This window comes from Loxodonta africana, chromosome 5, assembly GCF_030014295.1.
Source record: "Loxodonta africana isolate mLoxAfr1 chromosome 5, mLoxAfr1.hap2, whole genome shotgun sequence".
NCBI classification, from domain to species: Eukaryota; Metazoa; Chordata; class Mammalia; order Proboscidea; family Elephantidae; genus Loxodonta; species Loxodonta africana.
This window is the reverse complement of record NC_087346.1, coordinates 79,655,916-79,682,391: the sequence shown is the minus strand read 5'-3', so window position 1 is coordinate 79,682,391 and position 26,476 is coordinate 79,655,916. Positions and strand designations below refer to the sequence as shown.

Here is a 26,476-nt window from a genome sequence, read left to right as displayed (position 1 = left end):
ATCCAGCAATCCCACTCCTTGGAATATGTCCTAGAGAAATAAGAGCCTTTACACAAACAGATATATGCACACCCATGTTCACTGCAGCACTGTTTACAATAGCAAAAAGATGGAAGCAACCAAGGTGCCCATCAACAGATGAATAGATAAATCAGTTATAGTATATTCACACAATGGAATATTATGCACCAGTAAAGAACAATGATGAATCTGTGAAACATTCCATAACATGGATGAATCTGGAAGGCATTATACTGAGTGAAATTAGTCAGTTGCAAAAGGACAAATAATGTATAAGACCACTATTACATGAACGCAAGAAATAGTTTAAACAGAAAAAGCCAACCAGCCAGTGCCGTCGAGTCAATCCCAACTCATAGTGAGAAGAGAATATTCTTTGATGGTTATGAGAAGGGGGAGAGAGGGAGGGAGAGGGCTTTTACTAATTAGATAGTAGATAAGGACTATTTGATGTGAAGGGAAAGACAACACACAATACAGGAGAGGTCAGCACAACTGGACCAAACCAAAAGCAGTTTCCTGAATAAACTGAATGCTTCGAAGGCCAGCATAGCAGGGGCAGGGGTTTGGGGACCGTGGCTTCAGGGGACATCTAAGTCAATTGGCATAATAAAATCTATTAAGAAAACATTCTGCATCCCACTTTGGAGAGTGGTGTCTGGGGTCTTAAACGCTAGCAAGCGGCCATCTAAGATGCATAAATTGGTCTCAACCCACCTGGAGCAAAGGAGAATGAAGGACACCAAAGATACAAGGTAATCATGAGCCCAAGAGACAGAAAGGGCCCCATAAACCAGAGATTCCATCAGCCTGAGACCAGAAGAACTAGATGGTGTCTGACTACAACCGATGACTCCCCTGACAGGGAACACAACAGAGAACCCCTGAGGGAGCAGGAGAGCAGTGGGATGCAGACCTCAAATTCTCATAAAAAGACCAGACTTAATGGTCTGACTGTGACTAGAATGACCCCGGAGGTCATGATCCCCAGACCTTCTGTTAGCCCAAGACAGGAACCATTCCTGAAGTCAGCTCTTCAGACAGGGATTGGACTGGACTATAGGATAGAAAATGATACTGGGGAAGAATGGGCTTCTTGGTTCAAGTAGACACATGAGACTATGTTGGCATCTCCTGTCTAAAGGAGGGATGAGGGCGTAGAGGGGGTCAGAAGCTGGCCGAATGGACACGAAAAGAGAGTGTGGAGGGAAGGAGTGGGCTATCTCATTAGGGGGAGAGTAATTAGGAGTGTATAGTAAGGTGTTCATAAACTTTTGTATGAGAGTCCGACTTGATTGGTAAATTTTCACTTAAAGCACAAAAAAAAAAAAAAAAAGAGAGAGAGAGACAGAGGCCTGCCTAGGCTTTCTGCCTTGAACTTACCTTAGCACCCTGTGGAAGCCGTGTGCCTCCTGAAGCTCAAGTTTTCTCATTTGTGAGATAGGGTAGAGAATAGGATCCATGGTTCCTAAATACTGATGTTCTGAGTTCTGGTCTGTGATTTTGTACCCAATATATAATGAGGTTTTCATTGGCCCTAAAGCAAAATGGGGAAAATACAAGGAAAGTATGCTTTCTATAAAATCTTTTTTTTTTCTGAGATTGTATCTTTATATTTTTGATTTTAACATATCTTCTTTTATAAAATGAAGGTGATCAAAGATGATAACTGAGTCTTTACTTGACTTAGCAAAATAGAAAGTTACAATATTCTGTGACTCCCCCATTTTGCGTTCTATTTCTCTGTGAAATCCAAAAGCCTCAGAACTACATTACTAGCATCTCTGAGTTTTCTTCCAGCTCTAAAGGGCCAAATGGCAAGTGTCAGTCTTATTGGTCAGTCTGTGTGTGCCCATAACAGGGAATGGAAGGACCAGGTGCCGCCACGATAAGTCAGCCACTCCTCACCCTCTGATACATTCTTTTCCCAATAGCCAGGTGATCTTTATAGAAGTTCCTCTGGCCATGTCACCTCCTCCACTAGAAGCCCCCAGTGGCTCTGCACTGCACTTAGAATTAAATTCCAACTCCTCAGCTTGGCCCTGGAGGTCTCTCCTGGACTTGCCTCTGCCTACTTCTTCCCACACCATGTACTCTCTCTCCCTCTTAATCATAGAGCTCCGGTCACATTGGCCTTCTGTCCAGTTCTTTTCCTCTCCTGCTCCTTGGCTCTTCCTGGTCTCTCTACCTGGAGCCTATTCTTCCAGCTCTTTCTCATTCTGTATATGTTGGCTTAAATAGCATTTCCTCCAGGAGACTTCCCTTTCAGATTGCTGTCCCTGTTATTTATTCTCTGAGTGCCTTGAGTATTTCCATCCTAGCTAATGCACCTCGAGCATAGCCACCACTCGTCTGTCAGTGGTAGATTGCATGTTGCTATGGTGCTGAACAGGTTTTAGCAGCGCTTCCAGACTAAGATGGACTAGGAAGAAAGACCTGGCAATCTTCTGAAAATCAGCCAGTGAAAACCCTGTGGATCCCAGTGATTCAGTCCCAGTGTTCATGGGGTTGCCATGAGTCAAGGGCTGACTCGATGATGACTAATAACAACAGCAGTTACCAGTCTATTGTTTTATATTTATTATCTGTTTTCTCCACTAAAATGTGAACTCCATGAGGACTTGAACTTTATCTGTCAGTTTACCTTTGCATCTCTAGCGCCTAGCACTGGCGTGCTGGGCACAAAGATAAGTCGAATAAGTGAACAACGAAGCTTACAAATAAACCATCACACAGGCATTGTCATGTACACACACATACATTCCTGACTGACTTCTCCCCACAGCTGCACTTCCTCCTCAAGAGGTGTGCACACACGTTGTCCTTCTCTCATGTCCTTGTTCCCCACGTAGAGTTCACATGTATAATTTCTCATCCATATGCACACATCCACCTTGCTGCCCCCTCCTGTTGCCCCTTCATCTCCTGTTGTCGCCCCGTGCCAGCCCAGCGCCCACTGGGAAATGCTCTCCTCCGCCTTCCCTTCTCTCTCTCGTCTTTTGTCCTAAATGTGCACCAGATCAATCTAATGATGGTGTCAAGTATGAGGGTGCCCATAATACCACCTGGGTCTAAGGAACTGAGAACAGGCAAGCCAGGTTTTGAAGGGAAATTGAAACTAAAGGACCAGTGTTACTTGTATCGAAAACCTTTCTAAAAGCATCCAGAAGTTTCCTTCAGATTTTACACAATCTTTTCTGTGTTTGGTTTGTATTTTCTTGTACACCAAACTTAATTTTATAAATTACATCTTATTGAATGGTACTCTTTTCCACCTGTCTTAATTACTAGTTTATCACTGCAAATAGACATTATCTTAATTATAAACTAAACTGGTTTTTATGAACCAGTCTGAGAACCTCATTACTATTTTGTAAGAAAGTTTTTATTGAAAAATCTGTTCTCTGGCTCCCAAAAAAGGAACTTACAGATAAACTTTGGTGTCATTTTAGGATCACCAGTGGTGAGTTCTGAAGGGCCATGTCGCCAAAAATTAGACCTCCACTGGAATGTGGAGTTAAACAAACATTGCTTTCTTGCTACATGCTTGTCAAAAATAGGTGCCAAAGCAGCCTCAAGAACTCTTTCTCTTTACTTCAGGCACGAATTCAAGTTTACCGTTTCAAACCAACTGCTAACTATAGACAGGCAGTTTAGAACAGTGATTAAGAATTCAGACTCTGGAACCAAGGAGACCTCATTTAGAATCCCAACTCTACCACTCACTCTCCGGCAGTGTGACTGGGGTATGTTACTTAGCCTCATTAACCCTCATTTTCCTCACCCATAATATCCAAAACCCACTGCCATCGAGTCGATTCCTACTCATGATGAGTTTCCAAGGCTGTAAATCTCTACAGAAGCAGACTGCCGCATCTTTCTCCTGAGGAGCTGCTGGTGGTTTTGAACCACTGACCTTTTGGTTAGCAGTTGATCATTTTAACCACTGCGCCACCAGGGCTCTGTAATGTAAGTGTAGTAATTTTAACTAAAACCAAACCCATTGCCATCAAGTCGATTCTGACTCATAACAACCCTATAGGACAGAGTTGAACTTCACTATAGGGTTTCCAAGGAGCGGCTGGTAGATTCCAACTGCTAACGCTTTGATTAGCAGCCAAACTCTTAACCACTGCGCCACCAGAGCTCCAATTTTAACTACTTGGTGGCATTGTTGGGAGGATTTATGGATACTGCTACCAAAGTACGTGGCACTGGCAGCATCATCATTCATTTTCAAAGTGGTAAGCTGGAAGGGACCTAGTAAGACGGTTGCTTGATAGGTAGTCATTGTCCCTCAGCCCTGTGCAACACTGCTAAGCACTGGGGCTACATTAGCACATCTTACTGCACTGGGAAATTTTATTAGCAGGCCATTAAAATTTGTCATAATGAGTGCTGATTAAAATTGTATAAAATTTTATTAAAAAAAAATTTATTCAGAAGTACATTTTGCCGGGCCTTCTCAACACCAGATAAATTCAGTGAATTATCAAATTGAGCTAATCATTATTTCTTTTCCCTTATAGTTCCCCTCCACAAATGTAGGAAGGTCTGTAATGATGTGTGTGTATATATTTATATATACTTTATATAAATATATATTTTTATATATACATATAAAAACACCCAGTGCTGTCATACATATATATATATATATGGAAACTCTGGTGGTGTACTAGTTAAGAGCTACAGCTGCTAACCAAAATGTCAGCAGTTCAAATCCACTATAAGTCGCGATCAACTCGATGGTAGCGGGTATATATATGGAGCCCTGGTGGCACAGTGGTTAAGTACTCAGCTGCCAACTGAAAGGCTGGTGGTTCAAACCCACCCGTGACTCCTAGGGAGGAAGACCTGGCAATCTGCATCTATAAAGATTGCAGCCTAGAAAACTCTGTGGGGCACGTCTACTCTGCCACATGGTGTTGCTATGAGTTGGAATTGACTCAACAGCACACAGCAATTATATATATGTGTATATGTATATATACATATATACATACACATACATATTTGTTGTTTCTCTTTAGCACTACAAACTTAACAATGGATAACGTGCTCAGACCCCTTCTGAGAAACCCCCTAAGGAAAATCCCCTTATGTTTCTCTATTAATTATTTTGACGAAAGTGAAAATATAAGGAGGGTAATAGCTGTCATTAATCTTAAGGCTGGGTTAAAACTCTTTCAAGTGTTATTTTGCCAGATTCTTGGAAAGTCCCGCTAATCATTAGTCAAGAATACATTTGGCTTCATTGACAAATGTGTGTGTGTGTGTGTTTGTGTGTGTGTGTGTGTGTGTGTGGTCAGGCTTAGCCTTGGCTGAAAGTTTATTCTGTTTCCATTGGCCTAGATTTCTGAGAACAATAGCATGGCAAGAAGTCTGTTCTCTCTGGTCTTAACAGCTCACTTGGCTGGAGCAGCAAGCAGCTGAAATCACAGCCCATGAGGGAACCATTAGCTTCTGGCCTGCAACGACAGGCTGTACCCCTAGCCCCAGCCAACATGCTCACAAATGCAAGGTGAGAGCCTGCCTGAAAGGGCAGCTTCACAACCAGAAAAGCTGTGGGCAAGGTCTGACTGATGGGGGGCTGGGGAGGGAGGGAGAAGTAGCCTCACCTTTCTTCCCAAGTCCTCATTTCTCCGAAGACATTGGTAAACTCATTAGCCATCTGTTTTTCACACTCCTCCAGAGACCTGTGACCCTAGTTTTGTCACAGTATCACCTTCCTGGAGAGCTGCATCCTTTTGTAACCTGAGCCACTTTTGGGTGCAACTCACAGAAATGAACTACCTTGAATCAAACAGGGCCATTTTCTGTTACGGAAGCCTGTTTTAGCCAGCAGCAGTATGGGGTGAGGGAAGGAAGGGGGCTTCACGCCAGGTTCAATACTGACCCTCTTACTTATTTGTTAGGAGGCCGTGGACAAGTTATAATCTCCCTGATCCTCAATTTCTTCATCTGCATCATGGAGCTAATAATGACTATTAGGGGTAGATTATCCAACAAGCAAGGTAAGCACTGTACTTACCTTGCCTGTTGGATAATCTGCTCCTGATGGCTGTCTTTTAAGGTTGTTTTGAGTAAGAAATTAAATAACGAATGTAAAGTACCTGGTGAGACAATATAACTTGGCAGTTAAGAATTCGTACCCTGGGCAACTATCTTAATCACTCTGCACTCAGTTTCTTCATTTATAAAATGGGTATATAATAATAACACCTAAAGCACAGGATTATTTTAAATTAAATTATATGATACATGTAAACATTCAGTGACTCTTAGGAAGTGAGGGTGATAGAAGAGGTAACTATTATTATTATAGTTGTTGGAATAGTGCTTAGCCCATGGACAGATAAAAAGATGGCTGCCATTGAATCTACTCCAAAGCATGTGACCTTATGCAAAGCAGAATGAAATGTTGCCAGGTCCTGCATCATCCTCACAATTGTTAGCATGTTCGAGTCCATGATTGCAGCTATTGTCCCAATCCATCTCACCAAGTTTCTCCTTTGCCCTTGCTGACCCCCTACTTTACCAAACATGATGTCATCCTCTAGCAATTGATCCTTCCTGATGATGTGTCCAAAGCAAGCTAGTCAATGTTCTGTTGTGATCCGTAGGGTTTTCACTGGCTAATTTTCATAAGTAGATAACCAGGCCTTTCTTCCTAGTCTGTCTTATCCTGTAAGCTCTGCTGAAACCTCTCCACCATTGGTGACCCTGCTAGTATTTCAAATACCAACGGCATAGCTTAAACCACCAGAGTACAACAGACTGACAGATGGGTGATGACCTAACCCATAGGTGCTCAGTAAAATGGTAGCAACCAACAATAGGCCTTACTAGCTCCATCCCTATCAGTCCCATTCAGTAAGCATCAGGGGTTTAGAGGAGAGGGAAGAAGGGGAGGAGGAAGATAGCCCAGAGCTCAGTGTTCTGTGTATTGAGGTAGCGGGCTTCCACACTCCGCTTTGGTGCTTTCAGTCATGCTGTTTCTGAAGGCCCTGGAAGCTGCACCCCCATTGTGCATTCATAAGCAGAAATGACCTCTGAGCAGCCTTCAGTCCAGGGCTTCTTTGCAAATTTAAAAGAAAGCAAAGGCCTTGCCTGCCTCTTGCAGAGGGTGTATTTAATTAGTGATGATTGAAGAATGAGGTAAGTCGGTTCTGTTTTGTTTAAATTGGCTCATAACTGTCCAGCCGCGAGATAATCTCCCTGAGCAGGAGACCATATCTCCTATCACCAGCGATGTGGATGCTGCTATAATTAGGTGTGCTGGTAACCCACACAGACAACACATGCCGTTCCCTTCTCAAAAATAAATGTGATCTTGATTTATAGACACAACAGGGCCTGGCTCGTAAGGCAACTTCTTAGAAGTCACCTGTTTTGCTTTATGTTTTCTATGATAACATTTTATACAACTGGATGTCTTCTGGTTGTTTTTGAGTTTAAAGAGTAGGCCCAGCCAGCTATAAAAGCTAAGATCTTCTACAATTTGTTATCCATGGATCAGCTTTTTCAGATCAGCTGTTGGAGTTCTATAGGTCTTGTTGCATGCCTAATCTGATTCTCTGCCCCAGTAGTTCTCAAACTTTAACATGCGTAAGAATCAGCAGGGAGAGCTTATTAAAACACTTTTCTTTTTTTTTTTTAACTTTCTGGGCCTTATCACCAGAGATTCTGACTCAGTAGGTCAGGGTGGGGTCTATGAGCCTGCACTTCTGACCAGCTCACAGATGATGCCCGTGCCCAGCTCAAAGCGACCTCTCCTGGGAAGCCTCCCCTCTCCCCACCCTCTCCGTGGTGGGTTCGTGCTGCACATAACGCATTGTTCCACTCACTTTCCTGTCCTGGAATCATTTCATTCTTAGCCAGCACCCCCCCCCCCCGCCCCGCCCCGAGAAGGATATGAAGCCCCTGGCAGTACCTGACATATAATATTTGCCTTATGAACATTTGTTAGATGAATGAATGAATGAATGATTTGGGGTAGGAAAGTTTGAGGAACTGCAGCAATATTTGATTATTCAGATAGGAACTAGGTTTGGGCAAGAGGAAGCCATAGGAATCTGTTAAACCGCACGGACTTCCACTAGTTTGCTGACAACGAACTTGTTACAAAAAGACAAATGTTCCAAACGTGCAGACCTTTTCTGTGCTGAGTGTTTGCCAGCAGTACGGTATCTGGCAGAGACTAAAAAAAAAAATAAACATGATTTTTCTCTGCCCCTTCAAAGTAAAGGCGATTGTTTAAAGATAAGTTTGAAAGTAACTATTTTTATTTTTTTGCTTTTTTTTATTGCAGTGAAAATATACACAACAAAAGATACACCGGTTTGACAATTTATACACATACAGTTCAGTGAACTTGATTACATTCTTCCAGTTGTGTAGTCATTCTCAGTATCTTTTTCCAAATTGTTCCACCGCCAGTAACAGAAACCCAGTGCCCCCTAGGCAAAAACATCCCCCTTGCCCCTCACTCCCACCCCGTAACCATTAATGAACTTTGATTTCTATGTGTTTGCCTATTTCATACAAATGAGATCCTACAGTATTTGTCCTTTTGTGACTGACTGATTTCTGTCCGCATGATGTTGTCAGGGTTCATCCATGTTGCAGCATGCATCAGGACTTCATTTCTCTTTATGGCCAGCTAGTAGTCCATTGTGTGTATAGACCACATTTTGTTTATCCCTTCATCTGTTGATGGACAGTTCGCTGGTTTCCACCTTCTGGTTTTTATGAAAAGTGCTACAAAGGAGTATTGGTGCACAGGTTTAAAATTGCACTTTAATAATAAAAATTATATAAACCAAAGCTATAGAGACATGTAGAAAGTTAAAAGGGCCTTTACTCCAATTCTACTTCCCCGAATTCCAACTTGCCATGTAGATTCTTCTGGATTTTTTTTGTGTGTGTGTGCTTTAGATGAAGGTTTACAGAACAAACTACCTTCTCATTAAATAGTTAGTACACATATTGTTTTATGACATTGGTTAACAGCCCCACGACATGTCAACACTCTCCCTTCTCGACCTTGGGTTCCTTATTACCAGCTTTCCTGTCACCTCCTGCCTTCTAGTCCTTCCCCTGGGCTGGTGTGCCCCTTTAGTATCATTTTATTTTATGGGCCTCTCTCATCTGTAGATGAAAGGTGAACCTCAGGAGTGACTTCATTACTGAGCTAAATGGGTGTCCAGAGGCCATACTCTCAGAGTTTCTCTAGTCTCTGTCAGGCCAGTAAGTCTGGTCTTTTTTTGTGTTAGAATTTTTTCTACATTTTTCTCCAGCTCTGGCCAGGACCCTCTATTACGACCCCTGTCAGAGTAGTCACTGGTGGTGGCTGGGCACCATCTAGTTGTACTGGACTCAGTGTGGTGGAGACCGTGGTAGTTCTAGTCTGTAGTCCTTTGGACTAATCTTTCCCTTGTGTCTTTAGTTTTCTTCATCCTCCCTTACTCCCGAAGGGGTGAGACCAGTGGAGTATCTTAGATGGCCACTCACAGGCTTTGAAGACCCCAGACGCTACTCACCAAAGTAGACAGTAGGACATTTTCTTTATAAACTATATTATGCCAATTGAGCTAGAGAGTCCCCAAGACCTTGGTCCTTACAGCCCTCAGCCCAGCAGTTCAGTCCCTCAGGGAGTTTGGATATGTCTATGGAGCTTCCATAACCTTCCCTTGTACAAGTTGTGCTGGCTTCCCCACTATTGTGTACTGTCGTAACCTTCACCAAAGTTATCGCTGATCTGTTGTCTAGTGTTTTTCCATTCCCTCCCCTCCCCTCCCTTGTAACCATCAAAGATTGTTCCTTTTTGTGTGTAAACCTTTTCAGGAGTTTTTATCGTAGTGGCCTCATACAGCATTTGCTCTTTTGTGATTGACTTATTTCACTCAGCATAATGTCCTCCAGATTATGCTGAGTGAAATAAGGCAATCACCCATGTTGTGAGATGCTTTGTGGATTCAACATTGTTCTTTATCATTGTGTAGTACTCCATTGTATGTATGTCCCATAATTTGTTTATCCATTTATCCATTGATGGGCATCTAGGTTGTTTCCATCTTTTGCTATTATGAACAATGAACATGGGTGTGCATATGTCTACTCGTGTGACAGGCCTTATTTCTCTAGGATATATTCCTAGGAGTGGGATTGCTGGATCATATAGTATTTCTATTTCTAGCTTTCTAAGGAAGAGCCATATCATTTTCCAAAATGTTTGTATCATTTTACATTCCCACCAGCAGTGCAGAAGAGTTCCAGTCTCCCCATATCCTCTCCAACATTTGTTATTTCCTGCTTTTTTGATTTGTGCCAGTAATGCCAGGCTGAGATGGTATCTCATTGTGGTTTTGATTTGCATTTCTCTAATGGCTAGTGAGCTCCAGCATTTCCTCATGTGTCTGTTAGCCACCTGAATGTCTTCTTTGTGAAGTGTCTGTTCATTTCCTTTGCCATTTTTTAATTGGATTATTTGTCTTTTTGTTGTAGAGGTGTCGGGTTTTCCTATAGATTTTAGAGATTAGACCTTTGTCAGATTTGTGATAGCCAAAGATTTTTTCCAGTCTGTAGGTTCTCTTTTTACTCTTTCGGTGAAGTCTTTTGTTGAGCATAAGTATTTAATTTTTAGAAGCTCCCAGTTATCTAGCTTATCATCTGAATTTTGTGTGTTGTTAGTTATGGTTTGTATCCTTGAAAGTAGCTATTCTTAAAAGAAGAGTCCCTGGTGGCACAGTTAAGTGCTTGACTACTAACGAAAAGGTTGGCAATTCAAACCCACCCAGAGGTCCCTGGGAAAAAAGGCCTGGCAATCTGCTTCCAAAAGGCTACAGCGATGAAAACCCCGTGGAGCACAGTTCTAGTGGGCACATATGGGGCCAGCATGAGTTGGAATCAGTTCAATGGCTACTGGTTTTTGGTGGTTTATTTTTAAGAGAAACCCACACTACAGAAAGAGCATTTTGAAAATGAATGTTTGGAAGTGTTTCTGTCATTGGGATTTGAATAGAAAGATGACTGAACTGATAGGATTCCTGAATTGTGATACTCACTCGGCAACCAACTTGTTATGGTACCTGTGGGCAAATAAATGGGAAATAAATTTACCCCTAATGGTCACACTTTTCTTAGCTTCAAAATTGTGACTCACAGTGTTAACTTTTTAGTTTTGACAAAGAAAGGCACCATGGTTATGTAAGTTGTTAGCATTAGAGCAAGCTGGGAGAAGGGTATATGGGAACTATCTTTGTAACTTTTCTGTAAATCTAAATAATTCCAAATGAAGTCTATTTTCTAAAAAATTATGGTTCTATAGCTATCATGCAGATTTGCCCTTTGCGCCTACCCCAGGATCTATGCACTGTCTGTCCCTTCTGTCTATCGGGTATATTTTAGGCATCCATTTGAGTCATCCCTCATCTACTTTACATGTCTTAGTGAGATCTTCCCTGATCACCATATTTAAAATTATAATCTCTACCTTCCATGTGAAACCCTTCATCCCTCTACTTGCTTTATTTTACTCTACTGCACTTATTACCATTAGCCGTATTATTATTTGTATCTTATGTATTGTTTCTGCCCCCATTCAAATGTAAACTCCCTGTAGACAAGGATTTTTGTCTGTTTAATTCACTGAGGTATCCCGCAGCTCCCAGAAGAGTGCCTGACAGATGGTAAGTTTTTCACTAAATAGTTAAAAGAAAGGAGTCAGGACAGGAAAAGACAATCAGAAAAAGAAAGCCACTAATAGAAACAAAAAAAAAGGGAGACAGTGACAGCTGCACCAAACTAGCTTTGCTAATGGATAATAAGGGCCTAAGGCTTAATTACTAATGACTAATGAGCTGAAAATTCAGCTGTGTTTTCCCAGCACTAAGCCAGGTCTTGTTCATGTCTGTATCCTTTCTTGTTAGCACCTGATATGCACTAATGATTGAATGGCAAGACTAGCTTGACTAAAGAGAAGATGACTGGAGAGCGTAGTTGTAAACAAATGTGGGTATTTGATGGAGATCTGGGGTTGACCTTTGTAAAGGAGGTGTTTTCTAAAATGTGTTTTAACACAAGTGAATCACCACACTCATTTATAAAGACAGTTAAGTATTCTGTTAAGTACCGATACTACAGTTACCTTAAAATAGGTATCATTTTGCAGTAGTAGAGAAAGCCTCAAACCACAAGTATCACCACCGTATTTGCCAGTTGTCACCAAAAAGGCATCACCAATTGGGGTGGGTGGGGAGTGTTGCTTTCTATTAGAGCAAAGCTGCTAGAGACCAAGAGCAATGAGGCAAGGACTTGAAATAAATCATTCCCTATTTTGTCCTCTCAGGTTTTACTTTTAGCTAAACTGTACAATCTAGTATAGTAACATTGACAATACACACAGTGCCATTGATTATTGTCGACCCTGAGCACTGTGCCAAGTGTTTCAAAGCCATGTCATTACATGGGAAAAATCTAACCATAATTCTCTCCCTCTGTCCTATCTTTAAAGTCAAAATGGCGGCTTTGACCCTTGGCATCTTTGAATAAGATTTTTTTCACTTTGCCACAGTTATATTGCACAATGAGTTACCACTGGTAACTAACCCCTGCTGATAGTGACCAAGCAAACCTCATATATACTATTTATATGCCACTGAATGTAAGAACTTATCAAATATTTGTAAGATAACCATCATGTCAAGAGCAATATATTAGGTGTCCCTACAGTTAGAAGTAAGACATAATCTGGCCCCAAGAAGTTCACCATCCAGGGGGAGCCAAGGCACAGCAAATAGAAAACATAGCTCTGTTGAACAGGTCTTCTAAATTCTTTGGGCCTCGCTTTCCTAATCGTGGGAGTGAAGAGGTTAATCAGATAATCCCAAAGGCCTACCAGCGCTAACATTTCATTTTTCTAAAAAATCAAGGAAGCAAAACTTGAGGGAACTTTAGCCTCCACAAATGTAAGTTTGAAAGCCTTTATTCCAAAATGTGCCTTGATTTACGAATTTTTGATGGAGAGAGAAGTTTAAAATGATCATTAATTAGTTAATTATTCTTCCCTCATCACCAAAAAGCAAAAAAAGTTTGTCTTACAGGATTTATCAAACCAGGCTTGCGTCCCAGTGCTCTCCACTCATCTTGTTTAGACTCATTCATGTGTTAAAACAAGCCCTACGGGTTAAGTACATTCTCAATTTTGGTTTATCTATATCTCTTGCTTCTCTTTCCTCACTTACCAGCATGTTGCTCAACTTGCTATCTGTTCAGATTATGGGAAGGCAAAGAGAAATGAAACTTAAGACCAGCCTTTGCTTTTATTGCACTAGTGTTTGGGCAGTAGATGACTCTCACAAGACAGCAGATTCATGTACAGCACTGATCAAATAGTCTTGTCTAAAATAACTGTGGGCAATAAAAACCTGACTATCAGGAGATTTTTAATCTTATAACCCACTCCAGTATAATAATAATAATTGGTAAAAATTTAAATAATGACAGTATAAGAAAGTAGTCTCATCAGTATGCTTAGGGCATAGTTTCAGGAGTCCATGGTGGGAGGGAGGCTCACCTTCCATTCAATGCCTTTTTGTATTGTTTGCAGATTTACCACATGCTTACATAAGTTTCACTATAATAAAAACTAAAAAACAATATTAGCCAACATTTATTGCTCATTTACTGTGTGCCAGGCCTTTTATATGCATTACCACACTTAATCCTCTCAACAACCCTAACACAGTTAAAAAAGTTTCTCCATTTTATAGATGAAGAAATAGGGATTAAGAAAACATGTTCAAGGACATAATCTATTAACTAAACTGACATTTTATGGGAATAAAATTGTGATAGATATAAAAATGCTGTTGGAAGTTAAATTACCATACAAAGGTGAAGTATGAGTGTCTTTCCAATAAAGGAACAAGTTTACTAGGTAGACACTTGCCAAGCTTGCAACAGTAAGTCATGCTGAAACTTAGACTGAGCTCCGGTCTTGTAATTCCCAGGTTTTTACTTGTTCATTCTGCAGCTTCAATTCCTCAACCATATTGGTAAAATGTTTTATTGCACTTGGAGATTTTAAATTTGGGGGAGTGGTGAGGATGGATGGCTCGTGACCTTTGTTTACCTTTCTATAAATGGCTGGAAACCAACTAGCCTTTCCCCTATTCCTGTACGTTCAAAGATCAGTAGAGTGTCTGGGTTGCTATTTGTAGACCTGTTCCTTCCCATACACGGAAATTAACATGGGTCTTTAAGGAAAGCGTAACGTATGTTGTAGAACATTCTTAACTTTCCAGATATATAGGTTGGGTCAGCTGAGTCACCTTTCAGGACCTAACTCAAAATTTTGAAAGCTAAGAGTTTGATACAAGCACACCAAGGACCTGGTTCTTTGTAGCAAACTGTCTCTTCAAATACCTGGTTGCCTCCGGGTGCTTATCAGTGGAGCTAGGCTTGCTGACCCACAGAGCCAGAGACCTGAGTGCCTGTAGCAAACTGTCTCTTCAGATACCTGGCTGCCTCTGGGCGCTTATCAGTAGAGCTAGGCTTGCTGCCCCAGGGAGCCAGAGAGCTGAGTGCCTGTGGGCAGGAGGCTTCCTGGTGGAGTGGGGATACTTCCAAGCACTTATCAGTGGAGCTATTGAGCTTTGAAACACTTGCCCCAGCAGGGCAGATGTAGGCATGAGGCCCAAGGGCTGAGAGGCCCAGGGACCAGGAAGCAGAAGCTGAAGAGACAAGGAACACCGAAAGCCAAGCTGCCTCAGTCTCAAAAGGTCTGGCCACAACCTCTGGGTTTTCAAAGGCTGGAGCCGTGGCCTCTGGCGTTTCTAAGGGTGGAGTCACCACTCAGATGGACTAGGAGAATGGTGCACCTAAAGCTGAGGGAGCAGAGTTGCTGTCCCAGTGGGCCTGGAAGGTAGAACTGAAGCCCGGGGCCGAGAGGCCTCCATTCAGAATCTGGAGAAAAGCGAAAACCAAACCTGCTGCCGTGGAGTCGATTCTGACTCATAGCAACCCTAACTGGAGAGTGTGGCCAATACCTAGAGTCTGGAGGGCAGGACTATTGTGTAAATTGCCTCAGAGAACAGAGGATTGTTTACAAAGTCTTGAGGACTAATGCAGTGTTCTGCTGACTTGCTTGGTGCCTGTTATGCCTTCTTTCCCTCCAATTTCTCCTATTCGTAATGGAAATGTCTAGCTTGTACCTCCAACCAAAGGGTCAGCAGTTCGAACCCGCCAAGCGCTCCTTGGAAACTCTATGGGGCAGTTCTACTCTGTCCTATAGGGTCGCTATGAGTCGGAATCGACTCGATGGCACTGGGTTTTAGCTTGTACCTGTTCTGCCATTATACTTTGGAAGCAGATAACTTGTATTCTAGATTTCACAGATGAAGAGGACTTTTTGGATTTTGGACTTGGAGTTGATTTAAGACTTTTGCTATGATATGATGGGGTGAATGTGTCTTATATGTAGCAAGGACATGAATTTGGGGGGCCAAAGGGTAGAATGTCATGGATTGAATTGTGTCCCCCAAAAATATGTGTCAACTTGGTTAGGCCATGATTCCCAGTATTGTGTGGTTGTCTCCCATTTTGTGGTTGTAATTTTATGTTAGAGAGGGCTAGGGTGGAATTAATACACCCTTAGCAAGGTCACATCCCTGATCCAATGCAAAGGGAGTTTCCCTGGAGTGTGGCCTGCACCACATTTTATCTTAGAAGAGATAAAAGGAAAGGGAAGGAAGTGAAGAAGAGGTACTTCATACCACCAAGAAAGCAGTGTCGGGAGCAGAGCATGTCCTTTGTACCTGGGATCACTGCACAGAGAAGCTCCTAGTCTAGGGGAAGATTGATGAGAAGGCCAACAGAGAGAGAGAGCCTTCCCCTGGAGCTGATGCCTTGAATTTGGACTTTTTGCCTACTTTAATCTGAAGAAATAAATTTCTCTTTGTTAAAGCCATCCATTTGTGGTATTTCTGTTATAGCAGCTCTAAATGACTGAGACACTGGCAAACATAAGTAAACTTCAGGAGAGCAACAAAAACTATTTTAGCAACAGATAAAAGCATAATAAAACACTTTTTGTGCCTCTCCAGTTGTATTTTCATTTAATTTTCATATCTAGCTGAGAAAAAAACAGGGCAATATTTTCCATACTAGAGATAACAAACATGATTTATAGTGACAAGGTATAATAATTCACACGCTAGCATGAACCTCAAAGGCACCAGATGCTCATTTTCTGGTGTTTTCCAAATCCTGTCATTAGATTTAGTCTTAAAATGACCATATCTCTCTCCAGGAAGCTCCCATCTTATGTACAGATTGGATATATTTTTCCAATCGCTGTTTCATCCACAAATATTTATTGAGCACTTACTATGTGCTGGAGAAATCTTGTATTAGTCATCTAGTGCTGCTATAACAGAAATACCACAAGTGGATGGTTTTAACAAAGAGAAATTTATTTTCTCACAATCTAGTAGGCTACAAGTCCAAGTTCAGGGTGTCAGCTCTGAGGGAAGGCTTTCTCTCTCTGTCGGCTCTGGAGGAAGGTCTTTCTCGTCAATCTTTCCCTGGACTAGGAGCTTCTCTGCACAGGAACCCCAGGTCCAAAGGATGCTCTCTGCTCCCGGTACTTCTTTCTTGGTGGTATGAGGTCCCCGTCTCTGCTCTTTCCCCTTTCGTTTTTAATCTCTTGAGAGAGAAAAGGTGGTGTACGCCACATCCCAGGGAAACTCCTTTTACATTGGATCAGGGATGTGACCTGGGTAAGGGTGATGTTACAATCCCACCCTAGTCTTCTTTAATGTAAAACTACAATCATAAAATGGAGGACAACCACACAACACTGGGAGTCATGGTGTAACCAACTCAACACATATTTTCGGGGAACACAATTCAACCCCTGACAAACAGCCAGGAACAAAATAGAATAGGCAAATAATATATACTCTCCTGGAGTTTATTTATAGTCTACCTAGGGGGAAGAGGCAGTATCAAAATTAGTGAGTAAAATATATAGTATGTTAGAAGGCTGTGAGCACTGAGAAAAATAAACAGAGCTCTCAAAGCTGGAGTTGCAAATTTAAATAGAGTTGTTAAGGAAAACCTCACTGAGAAGGTGACATTTGAACAAACACTTGAAGGAGGTGAGGGAATGAGCTATGTGAGCTATATCTGGAGAACGATTGTTCCAGGCAGAAGAAACAGTAAGTGCAAAGGCCCCAAGGCAGAAGTAACAGGAGCCAGACCCTATCGTTGTTCTTGTGTGCCATCCATCCTGTAGGGCTCTGGAAGCCATTGTAGGTCTTTGGCTTTTACTCAGTGGGAGATGAGGAGCCAAGGTTTTGAACAGAGATGTGATAATTATCTGACTTCAGTTTCTTATAGAAATAATATTAATTGTGAGACAGGTTCCCAGAATGACCCACCAAAGCCTGTTTAACCAGTATTGTCATTGAACCAAGGTGCTAAATCAGACTCTTAGAATGAAGTCAGAGCACTGGATTTAGGTCCAGGCAGCTGGGATTTGAGTGGGTTGACTTTGGGCAAGCCAGTGGATGTCTCTGAGCCGCACTGCCCTCATCTGAAAATAAAGATAAACAATACCTGCCTCGTGGCTTTGTTTCGAGGATCAAGTAAAAACTGACTATAAACGTGCTTTGTAAATGTAAAGCACTTATATAAATGTTGACAGAGATGGTGATAGCACAGTGGTTGTGATGTGTCATTATTTCAAGAAAATTAAGTCCTGGTCCTAAGGCTGAGTGCCAGGAATGCAGCCTTCCTTTTCCCATCCCTTCTTATGAAATAGTCCTGGAGTTGGTGCCTCTTCCTCCTTCTCCAGCACTGGGGATTGAGGAGAGAGACAAGGCCCCATGATCTCAACAGAAGGCGCCAGGTGGGCTCCCAGCTGGATCAGTCATAGCCACAGGGTGTTTGTAGACCCTTGGCTGGTCGCTCTTCTCTGTTGCCAAAGGATTGTCCTAGTGGAGCATCATGTCCTCACCCCTCATAGTCCCCATCAGCTACCCAATTCAGGCTGCAGATGTATTAGGCTGTCCTACAAAGTAACCACAACGCTCTTCTCTTTCCCTACCAGGCATTCCTCCTATGGAAGGCTTTTGGATGACCATGACTACGGATCCTGGGGAAACTACAACAACCCTCTCTACGATGACTCCTAACAAAGGACCGTGGACTGGGATGGAATAACTGTTCTTTATTTATAAGTGCTTCTCCAGTAGAATTAACAAGTACCCGATGCACATTGAATGGCAATCTTAAGCCCTGTTTTGTTGGTCTGGTTGTTTTTGTTTTCCTCCCTTTCCTATGGCTGCTACAACTCCCCCTGTCTGATACAAAAAGAACCATTAATTAAAGGTGAATCAAGGCTGGTTTGCTTCTGAAATGGGCCAACTTTGAGCTACCAGGCCCAACCACCGTGGTGAAGGCATCTGCATCCACCGCAAGACCCGCTCCGAGAGGGACCAAGGAAGAGGGACTGGGTTAGTTTTGCTGGGGGTTACTTTAAGGGGAGCTTTTTGTTCATGGTACTTCTTAAACTTTTCTCTAGGAAATTACGTTACATGTCAATGAGGGGAAAGGAAATGAGGACTAGGAGGAATTCACTCCGCAGGTGAGGAAAGCAAGGGTTTCTCCAATTCCTTTTTAAATTCCGTTTATCTGGTTGTGCCTCACAGGACATCCTTTAAGCTGGACAAGCTGGATACCAGCTTCTTTGCTGCCTAATTAATGAAAGATGAAAATAGAAAGTGCCCTGGGGGAGGCTGGAGGCTGAGGGCCAGAGGAACAAGTTGCTGCCAGATCTCAGTGAGCCCACCTCTACCTGTGCTCCCCTCCAGGCTCCTGTCTCAGCTAAGGATGCCAGTTCTATTCGACTTCAGCTGGAATTGCAGCCCACAGCTTTCAGCGGAGTTGGGATCCTAAAGGAGAATGCCGTGAAATGAGTTTAGATCTAGAAGAGAAAAGAAGAGATGTCATGGGCTGAGTGCTTGAGGAATTGAGGAGGGCAGGGGAGAAAGGAGGGAGTGACATGCATTGAGGGCCTCATTAGGAAAGTAAGAATAAGCTCTCACTCTCAGAGGTATCCACTGCTCGAAGGAGTCAATAGAATCCTTGCTTTATACCCAGTAAAGCAACTGGCTCACTGCCTTCCTGTCTGTTGGATAATGACTGAAAATGTTTTTTTTTTTTTTTTTAAAGCAGGCACTAATGTATTGGCTTTTGTCACTGAGGCATTTCCATAGGAAACCAACACCATGGTTAATCCATTTATTCTTCCCACACCTTTAACTTACACATTCTTCCCTTTAATAAATGAATACCCTGGGTATATCGTCTCAAATCTTGCATAGCAAATTCTGAGAAAGAACGGATCATCATTATAGGCATTTATCTCAGTGATTCCCAAGCAAGAGGTGATTTTTTTCCCCCCTATTAGGGGACATTAGGGGACATTGGAAGCCCTGGTGGCACAGTAGTTAAGAGCTATAGCTGTTAACCAAAAGGTCAGCAGTTCAAATCCACCAGGTGCTCCTTGGAAACTCTATGGGGCAGTTCTACTCTGTCCTATAGGGTCACCATGCGTTGGAATCAATTCAATGGCAATGGGTTTTTTTGGTTTTAGGAAACATTTGACAATGTCTGGTAACATTTTTTATTGGGGGTGCTACTAGTGGGTAGAGGCTAGGGATGTTGCTAAACATGCTACAGTGCGTAGGACAGCCTGCCACAACAAAGAATTAACCAGCCCAAAATGTCAACAGTGCCAAGGTTGAGAAACCCTAATTTATTGTGTTTCATTATGATAGAACGAGACATTCACAGACTAGTAATACTTTTTTTTTTTTTAACAAATGAAATGATTTGTTAAATTTTTTATATTGAAAGTGTTGTGTTTGTTGGTCGTGGGTTGTTTTGGCATGCATGATTGCCTTTTTATTTCTATGTGTTTCCTAGATAGCTTTATTTCACGGCTGCCACTCTGTCCTCCCATAATACATGATATTAGCAACCAGCATCTGATGTCCTGATTTCATGTAGTAGAAAACATACTTCAGGTCCTCTTTCAGAATGTGCTCTATTGTCCTTCAATGTCACAAAGAACTTGAAACTGGGTCAGTTTTTATTTCTAAACTTGAACTTATTGCCATGAGTGTTTAGTGTACAGAAACTTGACCCGCAGATCATCCTGTCACTCGCTCTGGTCTAGCAAAGTCCTGACATGAAAACCACCATTGCAGTACTTTTCTAACCTCTCCGGTGTCAGAGGTGCAGGGAGCAGCACCACTGTCCACAACCGGCCATCCCATACCCTGCTTGAGGAATTCATCCCACATTCCTCAGGTGCCAAAAGAGAAGGAGCAACCCCAAGAGGTATTTTGCAACAGCAGTAGGTAACGAGGAGTGGGCTTCCAGGAATTATAATATCTCTGAATTTTTTTTAAGTGGATCTTCTCAGAAAATGGCCAAGAATGACCAAAGGTGCACCTTGGGCTGTAAATGTTCTGGATAATTGTCCCTCTTTCTTACCCTCACCTCCTTCAAAGGGCTTTCGGTTTGGCAAAGAACAAGCTAATAAAAACAGGACATTCCATAAGTTTTGTCCCCCTCAGCTAAAACCATTTTGACAACATGTCCATGGTACACCTTTGGAGGTTCACTTCTGGGTGTGGCTTCAGTCATAAACATTGGGTCAGAGGGACCAACTCTTCACAGAGAACCCCACCCAATTATAAACCATAGAGTCAGCAACGGCACCAGGTAGCTAGTTGCTCTTAACTTGAAAATCATTATGGTGAAGAGAAGGGTCTGGGTCTAAAGTAAGTGTATTCAGCTAGACAACAGCCTCCCACAAAAACTCTAAGAGCACTCTTTGTTATGCTGGTATAAAGTATGTATGAGTTGAACCTTATTTAGCTAAATGTATTTTTGGCATTTGAGTTGGCCAGAGGATTTTAGCAATTATATTCTGCAAATGTTACTTAAAACACACATTCATACACATATGAAACATATGCCAATAACTGACATCACTTTCCTCAGGGAGAGAGTCTGTTCAGGTCTACCCAGGGGAAATGGCTCCAGTGGATCCAAACGAACAGCACAGCATCCGTGCATAGGACTAGTGTAAAAGCCTTAGGGAGGTCAGTGCAGGAGCCTCTTCTAGACCAGAGATTGCAAATTCCTGGAAGACTGGGATTCGACTTTGTTTTTCTGAAAACAGTGGCCCCACTGAAATCTCCTGCCCTCTCTGAACTTCTGTTTCTTTGTTTCTAAAATGAGGGCAATGCTTTCATATTGACCTCACCCTATATTACATCACAGAGGTGTCATGAGGATTAATGAATTCATATCTACAGTATTTTCAGTTTCTGGAGAAAAATATTTACAGATATTTGAAGTATTACATAGATATATAAGTGATCTAGGTTTGCTTGCTGTTATACTGGTGAATTGTTTCTACTTAAATCTATGAAACTGCAGCTGTGTTGTGGCCACACCAGACAGCTGTTACAGCTCTGAACTACCCTAGTGCAGCTGACCAACTGCAGGGTTAATCGTGCCTGAGACCTTGAACAATGGTTTCCATCTCCAAAAGAAAGGATGGCCTAGGACATGGGTCTCATAGACGCTTAAGCCAGGATCTAGAAGGTCAGGGTGATAGTACAGATACATGAGCACCAAGGACAGTAGACGTCTGGCCTATACCATCTTGGGGTCTCCTGGGCCCTTTGCTGAATTTCCTGTTGGCTTGATGTCATCTGTTTGCCCTTCATCTTGCTTGCAAGGGTGCATGGTTCAATCCCTCACATCTGGGAAATTAATTTTGCAACTGGGCCAGATGCTAATTTGCATGTTGATTCACCTTCTTTGCCTTTAACCTTTTTTTGGCAAATGAATGTATCACTTCAACTTTGATTTTAAAAACAGTAGATGATATTGGTAACATTGCTAAACAGGAGACCAGTGCCAGATTGTTTTCCTGGGATGGGTAAGCTGACGTCATTTGAAGATGGGAAGATGTGCAACTTCTTTGATATTTCATGTCCTTGTATCCACATTTGTTATAAGATGTATTATACGGATTATAATTGTATTAAAGTTGTTAAAAGCTTGCATCTGGCTGTGGTGATTTATATTTTGGTATGCCATTCGGTGGGTATACTCAATACTGCTCATATGAAGTAGTCCTGGCTTGTTCTTAAAGAAAATTTATTCCACATCAAATAAATAATATTTTCTGCAGAGCAGGAAGGTCTTTCTGATCTTAAAACAGAATTGAAGAAACTTTCCAAGCAGTAATTTTACTCTTACCTGTATTTTATGCCTTGTAAAATAGGTGTTAAAGAACACTTTGAATCGTGAGTAGATGGCAGTACATAAACAAGTCATGTTAAGGTATATCGGCACTCACAGTACATTTGATACCTGCTTCATTCCTCTTCGAGAAAATCAAATTCAGCATATTCATCCATATCAGACATTCGTCCAGAATATAATTTCAATTCCAGAAGCTAACCAATGATTATTTTGATTTTTAAGGAAAATAGCAACAACAAACCACATACATTCTGCTCTTTAAGAGAGGAATGGAACCACCTGCAAACTAGAACTCATTGATTGGAGGATAAATACAAAATTAAGGTCAGATTTAATAAATTTAGTTTCCTAGTTTCCAGTGGCAGAGCATGGAGGATTGACTGGAAGGAATCAAAATGGAAGTCGGAGACCAATCATGAAGTGGCCACTTTCCCATCCGTTATTCAGTCATTTCTTGAGGAACTTCCCTGGGGCATAAAAGCAACTAAAAACCCCGTTATTCAAAGCTTTCCTGAACAAGATTAGTCAGAAAGCACTTAAAATGGACAAAGAAAAAGCTTAACAATAATGTATAGTGTTTACATATTATGAAATTCTTGGATACAAATTAGTATTTTTTTTTTTTCTGACATGGCTTTCCCAACCCAGAGCATGTTGTTGTTAGGTGCCCTTGAGCCAGTTCTGACTTATAGAGACCCTGTGGACAACAGAACTAAACACTGCCTGGTTCTGCACCATCCTCACAATTGTGATGCTCGAGTCCCTTGTTGCAGCCACTGTGTCAGTCCATCTCATTGAGTGTATTCTGTTTAAATCACTTAATAACCTATCTGTAATGTCCTATTCTCTGAAATTCAATGGTGCTTACCAATAGCTAACTATATTTTGACTTTTGTCCAGAAGCATTGTGTCATAAATAACACCTGAAAAGCACTGTTCAAATTGGGACAAACCTGTAAGATGTACGATGTCTTCCCTTAAAGGATCTAGTCTTTGGCAAATGTAGAATGAACTACAATTACTGCACTAAAACAGATTAGTAAGTTTGAGTCACCAAATGAATCTGAGTTTCTAATTTAAGCAAGACACAGCATATTTACTATCAAAATTAGTAACAAAATCCAATATTCATTAGGGAACTTGCATGACTATTTCAGTTGCCATCTAGTTGATTCCAACTTATAGTGTCCCCATGTGTGTCAGCAGATCATAGACTTTTCTTCCAAGATGCCTCTGGGTGGACTCGAACCTCCAACATTTCTGTTAGAGCTGAGTACATTAACCATTTGCACCGCCCAGTGACTCCATAGGAACCCTGGTGGCACAGAGGTTAAGCACTTGGCTTAACTGAAAGGCCGGCAGTTTGAACCTACCAGCTGTTCCACTGGAGGAAGATGGGGCAGTCTGCCTCCATAAAGATTTACAGCCTTGGAAGCCCTCTGGGACAGTTCTACTGCGTCCTGTAGTGTCACTATGAGTCGGAATCGGCTAGACAGCAATGGGATCTTTGGGGGGTTAGGGACTCCATGCCTTTGGGCACTGTCTAATGTAATCCTTAGATCAGCTTTAGAGATCACTACACAATCTCCGTCTTACAGATGGGGAAACTGAGGTCCAGGATATTAAATCCATACATCCATTTACTGAATCTTTCCATGTACTCCATAATTAATAAGATGGTCTCTGCCCTTTGGGTATTTACACTTTAGTAAGTGGCTGGGATGAAAACCAGGTTTGTCTGTCACCAAAGCCCTTGCCTTTTTCCACCTGAGGGACTGGTGGTATCCAACGTAAGTTTAGCCAGGATCTCAAGATTCTCATGCCTCCTGCTAATATGGGACAAAATCCCCCTCAGCTATTTCTGGCAGTCCTGGTGATGTCTGGTATGCAGTCCCAAACAAATCCAGTCAGCTATGAAGCATGTATCCCTGCCAGGTATCATTGCATTTCTGCTGACCCCTGCTGCCCTGCCAGGCTGTGTTCTCTGCCATGGGAGAGACTGCCTCCTCCCCTGTTCTGTGGAGACACCAACACAGGCTCCCATTTTCTCACCAAGTTTTAGTGAAAATTTTTAGTTTCTACTTGCGGCTCCCCTGCTGTCCACAGGAGTCAGTTATGAACCCACAGTAAGCTGGATTAGAGTTGCTTCGGCTGAACAGGAGCGGGCTGCCCTCAGAATCACTCCCCTCTCTTACCCGGAGCCTCTATCATTGGCCCAACTTGCCTTTTCTTGGTATGATAATAATAATTGCATGGCATTTAGTATGTGCCAGAGCCCTGGTGGTGCAGTGGATAAGAGATCGGCTGCTAACCAAAAGGTAGGCAGTTCGATCCCACTAGCCACTCCTATGGGGCAGTTTTACTCTGTCCTATGGAATTAACTCATTGGCAATGGGTTTGGTTTTTAGTATGTGCCAGACTCTGTCCTAAGCACTTTACATGTACTAACATCCCTATGATGTAGATATTTTAATATGCCCATTGTACAGATGAGGAAACTAAGGACCAAGGAGGTTAAGAAACTTTCCAAAGGTCACGCAGCTAGTAAGTGGTGGGGCAGGATTCAAACCCAGCCAGTCTGCCTCCGTAGTTTATGCTTTTGACCACTTCCATGCAGAATCCTCACCCCATGCCAGAGATTTCTGGGAGACACACTCTCTCAGCCGTAAAGCAGACCTGTCATTTCTGAACCCAGTAGTGGATAACTTTAAGCCAAGGCTGGGCATCCTCTGCCTTCCCTGAATGACAGTTTCCAAAGTGGCTATACCAGTATACAGTAAGGGCATCTGCACCTGGGCAGCTCTGGGCCCCAGCACCTATGTATTCACAGGTGTCAGTGCCGTGCTTTGGGGCCTTTTGAAAACAGCTGGGCCCTAGGACTGATGGCCTGGCAGACACAGAGCTGCATCTCACTAGATTTCCAGTCAAAGTCACCCACATGACCGCCACCCAGTCAACATCAGGGGACTCCAGACTGATCCTTTCCTTGTCACCAAATCCATAGAGCAACTGTGGTGAGGCAGTCCAGACCACTGTCTTGTTCTGTCATTAACCACTTCCCCGTTGGCACACGAACAAAATTCATTGCAACTAACACTGCTGGGCCAAGTGTTGAGAAATTCCAGTCAGTTACAAGCCAGGTGTTATCAGGTGGTGTGAGAGACATCCACCCCCACACCAGCCCCCATGCCAGGACATTAAGCCTTGTAACAGCGCTCCATCAGGAAAAGAAAAATAAGAAGTGCTCTGTGTATTCCTGGAATATATGTTTAAATTTTAATACCAACTAAAGAATTCCAGGTAGAAATTGGAGTCTTACACAAACTTTGGAAGAACAGGTGAAGAAAAGGTTAGGGAAGCCACCAGCAGATGACTGGGGTGACTGCCGAAAATCCAGGGTCTCTGGAAACTCCTACCAGCTGTCTTGAGCTGCAGCTGTGAAGCTGCCTGCACATCTGATGGCAATAGCTTCTGAAGAATGACGTTGTCTTTTATCCGTCTTTCATATCTCGCCTGAGAATTTCTCACTGACAAATTCTAACCCCAACCATACAAGAAAGGGGATTCTGAGAAATGTAGCTCCTGGCTGCTCCTCTGCATTGCAAAGGAGATCTTAGAAAAAGATAAAATGATGCTCAGTTGAAAATAAACAAATGAGCACAGTCCACCCCTCTTACCCCTGATGAGAATATCCTCCCTAAAAAAACAATTAACAACATCAAATATCCCCCTAACATGGTAACTGGCCTTCACACAAATGAGGATGCACGTACCTGCTCCCTATAAGGAAGGGTACAATGTCCCACATGCCACTTTATTTCTCTCTGGGAACATCCATTCCTTTCCTAGTTCAGATGCTGTCTTCCTCTGAGAGCCTATAACTTAAATCTCAAATTATACGGTCAACCACTTTAATTCACTTTTTACTGGATAGAACCCATTGCCGTTGAGTCAATTCCAACTCATAGCGACCTTATATTGGATAGAGGGGGATAAGAAAGGGAGAAAAAAGAATTGCTTAATTATTTGTCGTGTTTCATATATTTACACATATACATGCCAGGCAAGGAAATCACTTCCTTCTTCCATTAGT

The 26,476-nt window shown here is 42.3% G+C and overlaps 1 protein-coding gene across 1 annotated transcript in view; it reads left to right on the top strand.

Moving 5' to 3' along the window:
* The window catches only part of PARM1 (prostate androgen-regulated mucin-like protein 1), a 123,288-nt gene extending 101,109 nt beyond the window's left edge, over window positions 1-22,179 (top strand). The window contains exon 4 of the mRNA XM_023553348.2: window positions 18,140-22,179. Within this exon, the coding sequence (XP_023409116.1) occupies window positions 18,140-18,224 (85 nt within the window). The 3' untranslated portion in view covers window positions 18,225-22,179. The remainder of the gene's footprint in view (window positions 1-18,139) is intronic.
* Window positions 22,180-26,476: the final 4,297 nt, after the last annotated feature.